General features: G+C 37.3%; 1 protein-coding gene across 1 annotated transcript in view; it reads left to right on the forward strand.

Moving 5' to 3' along the window:
* LOC101736261 (uncharacterized) overlaps nt 1-15,668 on the forward strand; it is an 86,851-nt gene that overhangs the window by 50,589 nt on the left and 20,594 nt on the right. The window contains exons 2-4 of the mRNA XM_038011680.2: nt 3,667-3,875; nt 4,051-4,186; nt 14,181-14,389. Coding sequence (XP_037867608.1) covers nt 3,667-3,875; nt 4,051-4,186; nt 14,181-14,389 — 554 coding nt within the window. The remainder of the gene's footprint in view (nt 1-3,666; nt 3,876-4,050; nt 4,187-14,180; nt 14,390-15,668) is intronic.

The following is a 15,668-nucleotide window of genomic DNA, read 5'->3' on the forward strand; positions in this document are numbered from 1 at the left end:
ATCTCATAAACATACGGTATCGTAATTAGGTGCCAAATACGATTAGATTTCTAATATTGAGTCAATATTTTTTATTTTATTTTATTTATTTCGAATATTTTAAAATTTTTATGAAATCTTAAGAAATTTTGCTTTTGAGTTTGAACGGCTCGAGCTATTCAATTTACGTGGTCATTCCTTCCAAGGAACTGGGACTCGTACAGCTTTTAACTTCAATCTTCGCAGCTATTAGATTAGCTATTGGATATTTCAAAGTTTTACTTTTAGCGTTATGCTTTCTCTGTAAGCATTTGATAGCTTTTTTTAATGCTTAGATGAGTGGACGAGCTCACATCCCACCTGGTGTTAAGTGGTTACTGGAGCCCATAGACATCTACAACGTAAATGCGCCACCCATCTTGAGATATAAGTTCTAAGGTCTCAAGTATAAGTATAGCTACAACGGCTGCCCCGCCCTTCAAGCCGAAACGCATTACTGCTTCACGGCAGAAATAGGCATGGTGCGCGGGCACACAAGAGGTCCTACCACCAGTAAAAAAGCTTTCCTTCGAATAAATAACAAATAAATTAATTTCAAAATGTATACTCACTTCGTTGGCTGTTATTAATTTAGATGCCGCAAGATTTATTTGCACTTGTCCGGAAAACAATTCCGTCGAAGTACGAAATTCGAACAACGAATATTACGTACTAAAGAATTTGCACGAGTATTTGTACAAATGCTTCCGTAGCTCTCGGGAAGCTCACCTTTATCCGATGCCATTCAGAAACGGAAGAAAAAAAGGAAACTCTTTTTGTATTCATTGTTTCGTTTTTGTAAACACCCGAGGGCGTATTCAGGTTATGATAACGAAGGAAAAAAACTCATTGCGATGCATTGGAGTTGAAAATATAATAGAAATCTCAGATTCTTGTTAGGAATTTCGCGTACAGCTCTTGTGCATGCGACGATCCCTGTGAATCCATTGCGTAAAGTGAATTGAATGAATATGGTTTTGTTAAATAAAATCTCGCGGCAGTGTACTTGTTTGTCGTTGAAAGGAATTGTTTTGGAAATTTACTTTTTAGTTCAAGGAAAGGGAAACGGGCGTCGTGTATCCTGATGAAAAAAGATCTCCGGGCTAGTGTTTTATTAGGGGTCTGTTTTGCGGCGGAATCCTCTGAAGAATGTTTCGGCTAATGTAAGTTCTATTCTAGTAGAAAAAATACTTGCGTGACACTGGAAGGTCGATTTCGTTTTAACTTTTGTAAGAAAATAAAATTGAAAATCCCAAAATATCTTTTGAAAATCTAATGAAATCCAAAAAAACTGCAGTCCATAGGTCTAAAAGAGATTACAGCCATTGACAGGATCGCGGAAGTTAAAGTTTCTTTCGGTCACTTGGATATATCTATATATATATAAATGAATTGCTGTTCGTTAGTCTCGCTAAAACTCGAGAACGGCTGGACGGATTTGGCTAATTTTGGTCTTGAATTATTTGTGAAAGTCCAGAGAAGGTTTAAAAGGTAGATAAATATGAAAATGCTCGGAATTAAATAAAAATAACAATTTTGTTTTTCTTTTGATGTGTCTGTCCTCCGTCGGACGGATTCTTTTTGTTTGTTTTAAGTTTATTTTAATCAAAAGTTTAGGTCTTTTATTTATCGACTGAGGCGCTACGATCTGATAAACTGATAAGAGATCTGGTATAAACGTAAAATTGAATCTATCTTTCTTGCAAGCGTTTAAGCCAAAAGGCCGTTTTTAAGTTTTAAGCTGATGTTTAAGAATGAAGTTTCGGGCCTAACTAATTTAGTTCTCTAATACTGCACTTCATTTCTTTTAAAGCACTTTTTTCTTTAATCTCGCGTTTATTAGTTTCCGCGCTTTGAATACTTAGCAGTTTTTGTGGTCATAGACATGGTGTTCGTAGACATTTCGTCAACTAAAAAAAAGTTGTCTAAAAAGTGTGTGAGTAGTTTGAATTAAGATTTCATCTTCATTTTCATAGAATCCCAGGTATTTGATAAGCACCGATCTAGAGCATGCTGACAAACTGTAAATGTGCGTGTTCGGTAATTTTTTTACACCCGCAATGTCCAACTCTTACCAAAATATCTCTTAGTCTGTCCTATTTAAGTATGTCACCTTATTTTCTTCCCAACTCTCCTCCTAGTTTGTTGGACCAAGTACTAGAATACATTTAGAATCATAGAGAGCTAATTACTATAATGAAGTCTTAGTCTTATTCTAATGTGGACGACAACATTGTAGTCTCCTACCCAAATTAGCTTAAAAACCCTATCTAAACCGGCTATAAATTAGCTGTTAGAGCTTAAGGTTACATTTCCAAATCGAATGCTAGCCGTTGATAGAACGGAACCTAATGATAGATAACATATATAGAACCGATTATCCAACTATTCACTGCAATTTAATTAGAGGTTATGTTCACTTGTTCTAAGTCTTGGTTCCAGCTTGCCCAACAGTCGCTCGATCTAAAAGATCCCAAAGATCTTTCGATCAAAATATTATTCTAATAAAAAAAAACGATCAACTCTAACCCAAATAAATTTAAAGAGAAGAAATCTTAATGAGACGAATCGCTCTGACTGTATCGCAACTAAGTGGCATTGTTTGTTAGCTTTTCTCTCGTTATTAATGGTCCGTAGTTGAGTTCGCTCTGCAGATATATGGGGGGAGAGGTTGCCAAGATTTCAGCATGCATTAAAGTTGGACCATTCAATTCTATGCGAACTAACGGTAATGGCTCGGGTGGAATTGAAAAGTTTATTGAGGTATTGAAATTATGAAGTTTAGAGAAAATAGCGATTTTCGTTGTGCTTGTGTTATGGTTTCAGTTTTATTGGGCAATTTGCTGATATTTCTGCTGGTATTAGATTTAACTGGAGTGCTCTGATATTGTTTCGATTTAGAATTAAAATTCACCTGATTCCGGAGCTATGTGTCCTAAACACTCTCAATATCTGGATCAGGCTTCCCACTTACTTGTTTCTTTATAAGCGCGTTCGCATATTTGATTAATTTTTGTTTGTAGTCAGCAACGAAGCTTAAATTATTCATCATTATTTTAAAGTATTTTTTTTTCGGATTTCGCGAGTGGCGGACAAAATTAAATCTACTTTTGCAATTTAATCCGGCGTTTACTAATTAAACCTTATTATTTCCTACGTTTCGAATTCTTTTCCATAACTTAGATTTTTCATAGATATAGTTTAATATTGCACTAGGTACTGTCTAGTTTATAAATACCATTCTTTGCATACAAAAAAAATAGAACTAACATATTGAGGGTTAACAGTTTCTTTGATGGGGTTTTTCATTTTCACGACAAAGAGATCCCAGGTTGTTGATAAGATTTTAACAATACGGTTAGGGTTTTTTTTTTCTATTTCAATGGCCAAACTCTATATCACGTGCCTTAAGTGGAATTAATTGTTTATTCTTTTTCGTTTTACTAAAAGTTGGCACCGCAGTTCACGGACAATATTTCGCACCCCACTGCACAGAAATTACTGTCACTATGGAAGGCAATGATAATGACGAAGAGAATGGCGTCACCAACGCTGACATCATCACATTCAACACACCACGGAATCAGCCTCAATTCGCCAGATACAATGGAAATCAATTTCTTAAATTTATTCATTTTTTGTCCACAGAAGCGGGTGGCATCAGTACAACGGAGCTCCGTATCACGCCCCGAGTCGTCCAGAAAGGGAAGAACGTCACGATGGCCTGTCTCTACGATCTGAACGACTACGGAGTGTACTCGGTGAAGTGGTACAAAGGAATGCAGGAGTTTTACAAGTATTCGCCCTTAGAGAGTCCCACCACTAGAGTAGTGCCTGTAAATGGTATTAAAGTTGATGTGAGTGTTACTTTTAAATTAAATTTCACGCCTAAAACAATCCAACTTCGAAAATTTCCTAAATATGCCGCTGTAATAATTATTTTAATGAATAAAAGAAAATGTTTAAATAAGACAAGGACAATTGTTCAGTTTAATTGATAATAATGCATACGAATTGGAACTTTATTTACAGAGGTTAAGGTCTAATGAAACACACGTGGTGCTACTACGAGTGATGCCAATACTTAGCGGTAACTATAGCTGCGAGGTCATACTGAATGCGCCATCATTTCCACACTACATGGCCTCAGGAAGGCTGGATGTAGTAGGTGAGTTAACAGTTCAAGAGTTATGATAAATACTATAATGTTGCCAACAGTGAATTAAGTTAGCTGTGTAGTGTTGATCTAGGTGAGTTATGTGACACCGCCCCATCTCTTCGTTTGAGTGCTGTAAAATGTAACTAACGGTTTGATGATAATTGATAATTAATTGGCTTTTACTTATTGTTGCTAGCGCGATTGCAGCTGCAAAGCATCTATGTGTTCCGATTTGAAGTGTATGGTAGACGGCGGCAGTAGGCAGCGGCTCGGTTCTGCCCCTGGCATTGCTGAAGTCCATGGGCGACGGTAACCACTCATCACCAGGTGGGCCGTCTGATCGTCTACCTACAAGGGCGATAAAAAAAAGTCATGCATGACATTTGTGACTTCGACATTAACATGGGTCGTTATTCAGTTTGTGATATATCTGACCTCCAGTTACCTCCTATAACTACTTGGGCCTTACAAAACCTCAACTTTCTCGTCACATAGCCGCGTTTAATTTTGCATTTTCGAAAGTATATTTTATATAGTGAATGTTGATAGATAGAAATAGTTGATACGCTTAAAGCTCTTTTAATTTAAATATTCAACTATATCAAAATGCGTTAAGAAAAATTCTATCCAGATGTCAGAATTTTTCAGTCACAGTTAAGTATGAATTAAATGACCTCTAGACGTTCTTAGGCAGTTTTTAATTATAAGACTAATTAATTTTGAAAAGTTCAAAACTTTTGTATTTTTTTTTCTAGAAAACTTTATTTTATAGTGAAGATAATATGAGAATTGAGAGACTTCTAGTATCTCTGGAATAATTCCCTTTTTCATATATGTATTAAAAATTTAAGACGATAAAATTAAGAATCTAGATACAGGTGAAATTAGGGGTCTCATGATTTTCAAAACACTAGGTATTTGCTTTGTTCACTTCTTCAAGATATCTTACTGGTGGTAGGACCTGTTGTGAGTCCGCGCGGGTAGGTACCACCGCCCTGCCTATTTCTGCCGTGAAGCAGTAATGCGTTTCGGTTTGAAGGGTGGGGCAGCCGTTGTAACTATACTTGAGACCTTAGAACTTATATCTCAAGGTGGATGGCGCATTTACGTCGTAGATGTCTATGGGTTCCAGTAACCACTTAACACCAGGTGGGCTGTGAGCTCGTCCACCGATCTTGCAATAAAAAAAAAATGACATAAAAGTAAATAAAATAGATAAAAAAAGTGAGCCGCCAAAAAAAACTCATAACAGTTATCCGAAATACGAGAATGTGACCATAAAAGGCAGAACTTACACGTGGGATTGCTGTGAAAAGTTCTTTACGATTGTGTTTTGCGTCCTCCACTCTGTGCCAAGTTCAGCCGTATCTGCCTAAGTTGTGGAGATAAGGACTATTTATAGTTTGGACATCCTTACGATAGGAGTCGGCGAAAAGATAAAGAGGCACTACAACGTTCTTGGGCTTTGAATGTGACGGGTCGTCTTAACAACTTTGCTTTCCAGCAGAAAGACGTCAGCTGCTAAATATGTACATATATTTCATTAATGGAATATGAGCATGGTAAACCTACAATAGCGATATACGTACGTATGTCGTTTACTGGTGGTAGGACCTCTTGTGAGTCCGCGCGGGTAGGTACCATCGCCCCGCCTATTTCCACCGTGAAGCAGTAATGCATTTCGGTTCGAAGGGTGGAGCAGCCGTTGTAACTATACTGAGATCTTAGAACTTATATCTCAAGGTTGGTGGCGCATTTACGTTGTAGATGTCCATGGGCTCCAGTAACCACTTAACACCAGGTGGGCTGTGAGCTCGTCCATTCATCTAAGCAATAAAAAAAAAAAACTAGGATTTGAAACTGTAAAATCTACATTGACGATTTAGCTTTAATTTTATGTCCATGGGCTTAACTTATAAGCTACGTAACTCCAGACAAGCGATAGTCAGCGTCTAGTATATCGATTGGCTCGCCATCTGAAACTAGTATATATGACGTCACATGTAACCGAGTTTGGTCAAATCCGGGGTGGATTCGGAAGTGCCGCTTATCATCTTCCGACTGCTCTTCCGCAAGGCGCGCAAACAATTCAACACATACATGCTAACATATTTTGAGAGTTATACTAGTATTTATAGCAGATGCCCACTGAGTTTCGGATCTTCTCAATAGGTCGCGATTCCGATCCGGTGATAGATTCTGCGAAACACTGCTAGGACTTGTTAGCAAATTCTCTCAGGTTGAGCCCGTGAGGTTACCTATATGTTCGCACGTAGCTAGAATAGCCCCTTAGGCTGCCAGCAAATAGGTAGGAAATAAAAACCATAAAGTTCTAACTGTGGTATAACTGTTAACTGTAATACTATAAATAATACCAATGAATCTTCGAGCTTATATTTTAAGAGAGGTATGTAATATGATATCGTAATATCGTATCATATGTACGTTCTAATATCGATGGACTCCACGACCATGCTTGCTGTGAGATCTACCTCTCATTACTATCCAAAAAAATAAAAAAACATGTGTGGTTTCGTGGGACACCGGATAGGAGCAAAGTACCTTATTATAAAAATATTAATTTTAAGTTCTATTCGAGGTATAAAGAAGATAATTATTCGGGTATACGTTTTTATTATGATTTTTTTATTGATAAAAAAAAAAACTACTTACAAAGTTATCAACTTTATTTTATTCACAATGTGTACGGTTGCTTTAGCAAGAGTAAAGAGTAAACTGCCCTTTACTAATGAAACAAGTTGATTGCAATTTTAACTCCGTATATTCACCAGTGTCTGCCGTGTCGGGTGGGCTATGTACGACTGACCAAATGCATGCGATGCACAAAACTGCATACGCTGCTAAATGTGTCCCTACACAATGGTTTATAAAATTTATATAATAATAATATACAAGGAAACAACTATTTATATGAATAATATTAATAACCGTCATCACGTAGACTATACATTAGACACTGTATAGCTATCATACTAAGACTATACATAAATAATAAAAATCTTACGTTACGGACGTTTTTCCCAGTTAGGGTACCCCTCCACAACTTAGTTCCAAAAACCCCAAAGATTATGTTTAGATTTGTTAGGATTAAATCTGCATTTACGGTTTAATGACGTTTTTAATATCGTTATATCATTTTCGACGTTCCGAATACTGTACAATTTCCAGTTTCCATAGTCACGTACGACTAAGATGTTGTTCGTCGATATTTGTTATGCTAATTTGCTGAGTTTTTTTTTAAGGGATTTTATATCCTGGTTACTAAGACCTTTAAGTCATGTCTTATTTTAATTTATATAATCTTATTTTTATGAAAAATGATAATATGGGCCGTTTTCTAATCACAGCACAAGAGCGCACCACGCGGCACAATGTGCAATTTAATTTTACATCTACCGCTATATATTGGCGATGCTCAAACAAAATTCACCACCACCGCCCACCAAGGGCAAAGTGGAACTTTGTCCTTAATAATTTTATATTAATTACATACACAATAGAAAATTAAATATACAATGAACAAAATTAAAAATCAAAATATCCAAATACGACGAGCCTCCTTGTGGTCAATAAACTTGAAATTTACCATGATTGGTTCAGGCTAGAAAGATTAGAAAAAGCCGTAAAATTCGTGTTTATTATTTGTACAGCTACTACTATAAGCCCACAGACGTCCACTGTTGGATATAGGTCTCCCCCAAGCCTCGTCACAAAGATGCGTTCTGCGCTGCTTGCATCTAGCGGATCCCCGCGAATCTCAATGGGTAGTCAGTACACTTTGTGGGAGGCCTATCCACGCTACGTAATTTGGTACTTGTCTAAAACTATATTATTATATACTAACTAGCCGTACCCGTCCGCTTCGCTGGGCATTTAAAATTAATATTATTATTTCTCATCCTCACAAAGATTATCTTCATTAACGCCCCCGCAACTAGTGTAGGGAGTCCAACACTCATATAAATATTAGCCTATCCATTAAGTACATGTATTTTCTACATGGATACCAAGTTTCAAGTCAATCGGATGCATGGTTTATTAGTTATAACGGAACATCCGTAAAACCACTGTAGATTTAATATTACTTATATTAAGTTCAGATTTTGATATCTGATATAATTCGAAATTATGTATTCCACATTGGACTCGGTTACCCACTCGAAGTCACGGCTTGCGTTTTTCTTGTCAACCAAATAGGTAATTTTGACGTGAACTAATTCATTTAATAAAGTATGTTTTCCTATAAACACATCAAGATGACTTCTTATAAAGTCATGACCCCACGGTCGTGGGTTGTAACAGGAAAATTCCCCAAAAAATATAATATAATCGACCTGCTTCCCGTATTATTTCTCTTAACGAGATCATGGATCAGATAATATTACGTAAAGACAATAATTTCCTTTCGTTTTATGTCCAAAAAAAGGTATTACGGGCATTATATTGTGAGAAATTCCATTTACTAGACAGCGATTATTTTCTGGATACAAAAACAATGTTGCGAAAATCTGACAGTCATGATTCATTTTTCGAATATTTTTCAATTCCCTTCAATAATAATTGAGATGCTTTGGATGGCTTTGAGAATGTGATTTTCAATATTCTGTCTATACTTGTAATTTTAAACCTGAGATAATGGTTGTTTTCCAGAAGAAACAGGCAGAGTGGTGATACAACCTAATACAAGATGCGGGGTCCTAAAGTACCCCATTTTATTCAATAAACGAATAGTTTTTTTTTATTTTTTTAATGCCCTTGGCCCACCTGATGGTGAGTGGTTACCGTCGCCCATGGCCTTCAGCAATGGCAGGGGCAGAGCCAAGCCGCTGCCTGCCGCAAAAAATTGTTTTATTAATGTTATGTACACAATGTAAGCCATATCCACGAATGTTTAAAATTTATCTTCGTCTTTTCAAGGTTGACAATGAACGTGGAATTAATTTGTTGAATTGGACTCCGGCCATTATAATATTTAATAACGATTTGGGCGTAAAATTAGTTGTGAAGAAGTACTTTATATCAAATACTTTAATAGATATTTGTTTGTTTGTTAGCGCAGGTTAACGCAAAATACAAAACAAAAACCTTTCAAGCTGACTTATTAACTTTTTCATGTATCAAATTACTACAACTAGCATTGAGTGCTCAAATATATAACAGGAAAAACGAAAACCTATTTCGAACGAACTAAATATGAAATTTGAAACTGGACTCCTAGTGTATACGTACGGTTTAAAAATTACATTTCCGACACTAATTGGTAACTCATATTTACGTTGGTAAAATTTTCATTGGTTTCACTGCGACTGTGGTCGTCTTTTTTTAATTTCTGTACAGTTTTACGCGTTCTGATTTAGTTTAATGCCAGTAATGCGTTAGTAGTGCCATCGATACCACTTCTCGACGGTTGGTAGATGTGACATAGCCTACTATGAGCCAATAAGTCGGAATTTTAATTAAAATTTAACGGCCGTCTGGTGTAGTGTGGTAAGTGAAATGGTCACTACACAAGGGGGTTGCGGGTTCGAATCCCGCCAAGGGAAGTCATTTTGTATGATAAATATAAATGTCTTTTCCAGGGTTATGGATGTATATTAAATATATGTATGTGTATAATAAAAATCTTACATTTATTTTCGTTATCTGGTACCTGTAACACAAGTTCTTTACGAACTTATCACTGGACCAGTTAACGTGGCGTGATTGTTAGTAAATATTTATTTTAATTCCATTGGAGTTATGGCCATCTCACCCTCCGGACAAAGGAAACGCTAAAACTTTGGAAGAATACGTTTTCAACAAATGCTCACGATTGACTTTCATGGTGAAGGAGTAACATCGTGTAATAAAAATCAAGCCCGCAAAATTATAATTTGCGTAATTACTGGTGGTAGGACTTCTTGTGAGTCCGCGCGGGTAGGTACCACCACCCTGCCTATTTCTACCGTGAAGCAGTAATGCGTTTCGGTTTAAAGGAGGGCAGTCGTTGTAACTATACTTGAGATGTTAGAACTTATATCTCAAGATGGGTGGCGCATTTACGTTGTAGATGTCTATGTGCTCCATTAACAAGTTACTTAACACCAGATGGGCTGTGAGCTAGTACACCCGGCTAGGCAATAAAAAAAAAAGAATAAGGTCAATCTGAACAAATCTGTTGACTTAAACTAAACATGGATCATTTTAAAGCGATCATAAGTTGTCTTAACATGGATACGTCAATAGAATTGTTTACCAAACGTTGAGTTAAATGAAGATGACAGTAACTAACCAGACTGTTTATCCTCATTTAATCGTAGCTTTAGGAGAAGACAGATAAACTTCTTGATTAGTTACGTAGTGATCGGACTAAGCCATTGCTCGGTTATCATATCCTCGGTGTAAATAAAATGATAGAAGTTTTCCGCTGAGCGGGTATGACACAAAAAAACATTGGACAGATTTCGATTTGATTCGAAACAATTTTACAGTTTTATTTCTCAAGGCCCACCTGGTTTTAAGTGTTTACTGGAGCCCATAGACATCTACAACGTACCACCCACCTTGAGATATGAGTTCTGTGGTCTCAGTATAGTTACAACGGCTGCCGCACCCTCCTCATCGAAACACATTACTGCTTCACGGCAGAAATAGGCAGGGTGGTGGTACCTACCCGTGCGGACCACCACCCTTAAGTTTTCTTACTTGGTCGATATCGAATAATATGTACCAATATCTTAATTTAAAATGAAGTTATTGGTATCTAAGGCTTACAGTAGGTAGACAAAGCGAAAGCTAATTTACTCCAAGTTCTAAATAAGACCATGCGTTCTAAGATGATACCAAAGAACACGATCGATCGATCATAAAATACTTGCGTGCAACCGGTTTCAAGAGAGGGCAGGTTCCATTTCCTCTTACACTCTCTACTTTGCATTACATTACGCATTTATTAAATAGCACGAACAACAAGTGGCAAGTGCTCTTTGGTAGAAACAAGAGGCGCGAAGTTAATTGAATTATTTTGTTTAGTTAATTTAATTTTTTCTTCGCTTTTAAACAAGTAATTATGGTGACTTATGAACCAGTTTTACTGGTAGGACGTCAGTACCACCACCTTGCTATTTCTGCCGTTTATCTGTAATGCGATTCGGTTTGAAGGGTGGAGCAGCCGTTGTAACTATACTTGAGAGCTTAGAACTTATGTCTCAAGGCGGGTGGCGCATTTACGTTGTAGATGTCTATGAGCTCCAGTAAACACTTAAAACCAGGTGGGCTGTGAGCTCGTCCACCTATACAAGAAATAAAAAAAAATCTGCCGTGAAGCTGTAATGCGTTTCGGTTTGACGGATGGGGCAGTCCTTGTACTGTAGAAACGGACTCCTAAGAACTCAGTCTCGAGGTGAGTGGCGGCATTTACGTCATATATCTATATGGGCTCCGGTAACCACTTAACAGCAGATGGGTCGTAACCGCCTCCACCCAAATATGCAATAAAAAAAGTCTCTGACGTGGTTTCACGGATAACCAAAAAGCCCTCTTAAGTCTGAGTAAGCGCCCACGATTTTTACTGGATTATTAAATTTCATGCCTCACTACTCGTTAAACTAAAAACTTGTTTCGTAAATATTACTAAGTGTTCATATTACGGATTTCATGGACATGGACGAAATCTATTTGAGATATCAATAAGAGGCTAGAGACTGGGTATTACCAAAAAGCCACCTTAAGTCTGTAAGTAGGTACCCACGATTTTTACTGGAATATTTAATTTCATGCCTTACTACTCGTTAATCTACAAACTTGGTTTGGTAAATATTGTTAAGTGTTCACATTAATGATAATATTCTATAGTTGAAGTATAGTTGAAGTATTGACTATATGAGACATCATTGAGTGGCTAGGGGCTGGGTATAATAAGCTAAGGCTTCTATTTGTCAAAATAATATTTTATTTTACTGTACCGTAAAAAAGTTTCTGTTTTTTGGCCGACCAACGGGGTCACAGGTGTCAATGGAAATGTCTCTTTTATTTCACTGCTGTCCCGAATCTGACCTCACATTTTTATGATGCCCGCTTTGTGGGTTCTCTGCGCAGACAAACACTTTAATAATACGAATACCGTAGTTTTTTTTTCAAACAAGGTTAACGTTAGTCTTTTGAGAGGAATGACGGTTGAATATTTGAGAATGTTATGTTTCCGTGTTATTTCAAGTTATATATTATGCTATATACCTATATATACTGTAAATGTTCACTCAATGTTCACGATTGACTTCCACGGTGAATGAATAACATCGTGTAATAAAAATCAAACCCGCAAAATTATAATTTGCGTAATTACTGGTGGTAGGACCACTTGTGAGTCCGCGCGGATAGGTACCACCGCCCTGCGTATTTCTGCCGTGAAGCAGTAATGCGTTTCGGTTTGAAGGGTGGGGTAGCCGTTGTAACTATACTGAGACTTTAGAACTTGTATCTCAAGGTGGGTGGCGCGTCTACGTTGTAGAAGTCTATGGGCTCCAGTAACCACTTAACATCAGGTGGGCTGTGAGCTCGTCCACCCAACTAAGCAATAAAAAAAAATAAAAAAAATGATTCATTGTTTTATAATTTGTAATTTATATATGTCGGAGAAACCACAATTAACAGACATCGTCAGACGTCAGATCGTCATATCGTCAGACATCGTAGGGGCAAATAGGGTGATCGAGCTAAGAGATATATTGAGTACACCAACCACGTTTGTTGTCTTGGAACAATTTAAATCTTCTCTTGACGTTAGAAAACGAATGACAGTTCTTAGGACGGAGGCACCGCTCTTCAAGAAGGCTGGTTGGTATGTGTGATGGCGTCTTTGCGCCTCCATCGGCTAGGCTCTGTCGTAGCACGAAGTTAGCAGAGTTCCGATACCTCAATCGTTTTGCCATCTCTCGGGAATCATGCTGCGTTTCGTTTAATTACCAATCTAACGACAGTCTCCGACTTATTAGTAAGTCAATTTAGTTGGAGATGATATCGCAGTAAGCCGAAATGCGATTTTCAGGGAGCACGTAAGAATAAACGATACAATGAATTAAATTTTTTTTATTGAACAGTAAAACCATACGTTTTTGGTTTTGTCAATGAATCTATCAGATAGAACGGCTATTCTTTGAAAACGATTTTGATAATTGAGAGTTTGTTTAATAACTGTGAAACGTTTTTCGACGCTTGTAAGGGTTATTTTAGAATTTTCTCTATGAACTGGAAGAGCCAATGTTGGGTTTTCATTACGGGTTTTCGATGATTACCTACGAGCTAGTCTAGTGGTTAGATAGGCAGATATATAATGGAAAATTTTAACGTAATTGACACTAACTTCAAGGCGTGCGATTAATTTTAAAATTTGCCCACACAAGTACCGATTTGCCTCAGTACCGTCTTATGATGGTCCTCCACCAATTGACGCAATAAAAAAAAACATTGAGATTGTCTTTTTTTATTTTTTATTTATTGCTTAGATGGGTGGACGAGCTCACAGCCCACCTGGTGTTAAGTGGTTACTGGAGCCCATAAACATTCACAAAGTGAATACGCCACCCACCTTGAGATATAAGTTCTAAGGTCTCAAGTAAGTTACAACGGCTGCCCCACCCTTCAAACCGAAACGCATTACTGCTTCACGGCAGAAATAGGCAGGGTGGTGGTATCCACCCGCGCGGACTCACAAGAGGTCCTACCACCAGTAATTACGCAAATTATAATTTTTGCGGGTTTTGATTTTTATTACACGATGTTACTCCTTCACCGTGGAAATCAATCGTGAACATTTGTTGAGTACGTATTTCATTAGAAAAAATGGTACCCGCCTGAGATTCGAACACCGGCTGCATCGCTCAACACGAATGCACCGGACGTCTTATCCCTTAGGCCACGACGACTTCATCTTCTAGCCTACTTCCACTATTTCATTATTCATAAATATCGATGCCGCCTTAATCTGTTATTATCTCGTCATCAGGTATCGGTGGTCTTCGAGCTACAGATCTAAGAATCTCACCGCCAGTGGTTCAGCGGGGCTCAGATGCGACCCTGGCTTGTCTATACGAGCTGACCGAAGCTCCCCTGTACTCCGTGAAGTGGTACAGAGGGAGACACGAGTTCTATCGGTACTCACCGACCGAAGTGCCCGCTACCAAGATATTTCCCTTTGCTGGGATCAACGTTGACGTGAGTAGATCTAATTTTCATTTTTAAAAATGACAATTTTTCGCCATGTGGTCGTAATTTGTCCGGCATCATTGACAACTCGAAATTTTGATAAGTTTATCTAGTCAATAGGTATTTTTAAAACACTCTTATTAGCTTCACATGTAACGAAAACCTTGAACATGATTTTGACCCCCTTCAAAACGTCGGATTAACTCGAAATTTGGCATACTTATCAAGTACCGATGACAATTTAATATTTTAAACAGTTAGTCCTGTTATCCTTACTAGAATAATTAGGATTAGTGATTATTTGTTGGGACTAGATTTGAGAATTTAATGGTAGGCAGCGGCTTTGCTATATCCTTGGATTTGCTGATGTCCATGAGCGACGGAAATCACTCACCAAAAATTGGGCCGTAAGCTCATCTGCCTACAAGGGCATCAAAAAAAAGTTTCATTACTTTACACAATCTATTTAACGGCCGTCTGGTGTAGTGGTAAGTGACATGGTCACTACACAAGGGGGTCGCGGGTTCGAATCCCGCCTAAGGAATATATTTGTATGATAAATATAAAAAAATGTCTTTCCCAGGGTTATGGATGTATATTAAATATGTGTATGTGTATAATAAAAATCTTACATTTATTTCCGTTATCTAGTACCTGTAACATAAGTTCTTTACGAACTTACCACGGGACCAGTTAACGTGGCGTGATTGTTAGCAAATATTTATTATTATTATTATGTACATTTTTTGTATAAGATTTATAAACATTAAAATTAAAAGCTTTAACAAAATAATAAACGAAAAATACAACTTTACGCTTGTAACACTGAGACAATATATCATTCGTTTAAAAATAAAGCTTATGGTCGAATGACATAACATTCGTTCGCAATGAATTACAGCGGCACATCATGAGGCTTGTATACGACTTGAGACGATTTGTCTTCCCGTTACTGTCACAGACGAATGCCCGCGTCATGTAAATGCATATCACGTAGGACGGCTGTACACCAAATGCGATATTAGTGTAATATTTCAAGATAAGTTTATTTAACATGACGTGGCAGCCGTTGGAACTATACTGAGACCTCAGAACTCATATAATAATAATAATTACATTTATTTACTCCACAATACAAATAACTTTTCAATGAATATGACATTAATTTCTAATTCTATCTAAACAATATTACAATATATTAATTATACTGACAGTGGAGATAAACAGGCGCGGATCAACTTTGTGATAGCTGAAGCTATCGCTGCTATTCTGCCGCTGCCTGTAATTT

This window comes from Bombyx mori, chromosome 6, assembly GCF_030269925.1.
Source record: "Bombyx mori chromosome 6, ASM3026992v2".
Classification (NCBI taxonomy): Eukaryota; Metazoa; Arthropoda; class Insecta; order Lepidoptera; family Bombycidae; genus Bombyx; species Bombyx mori.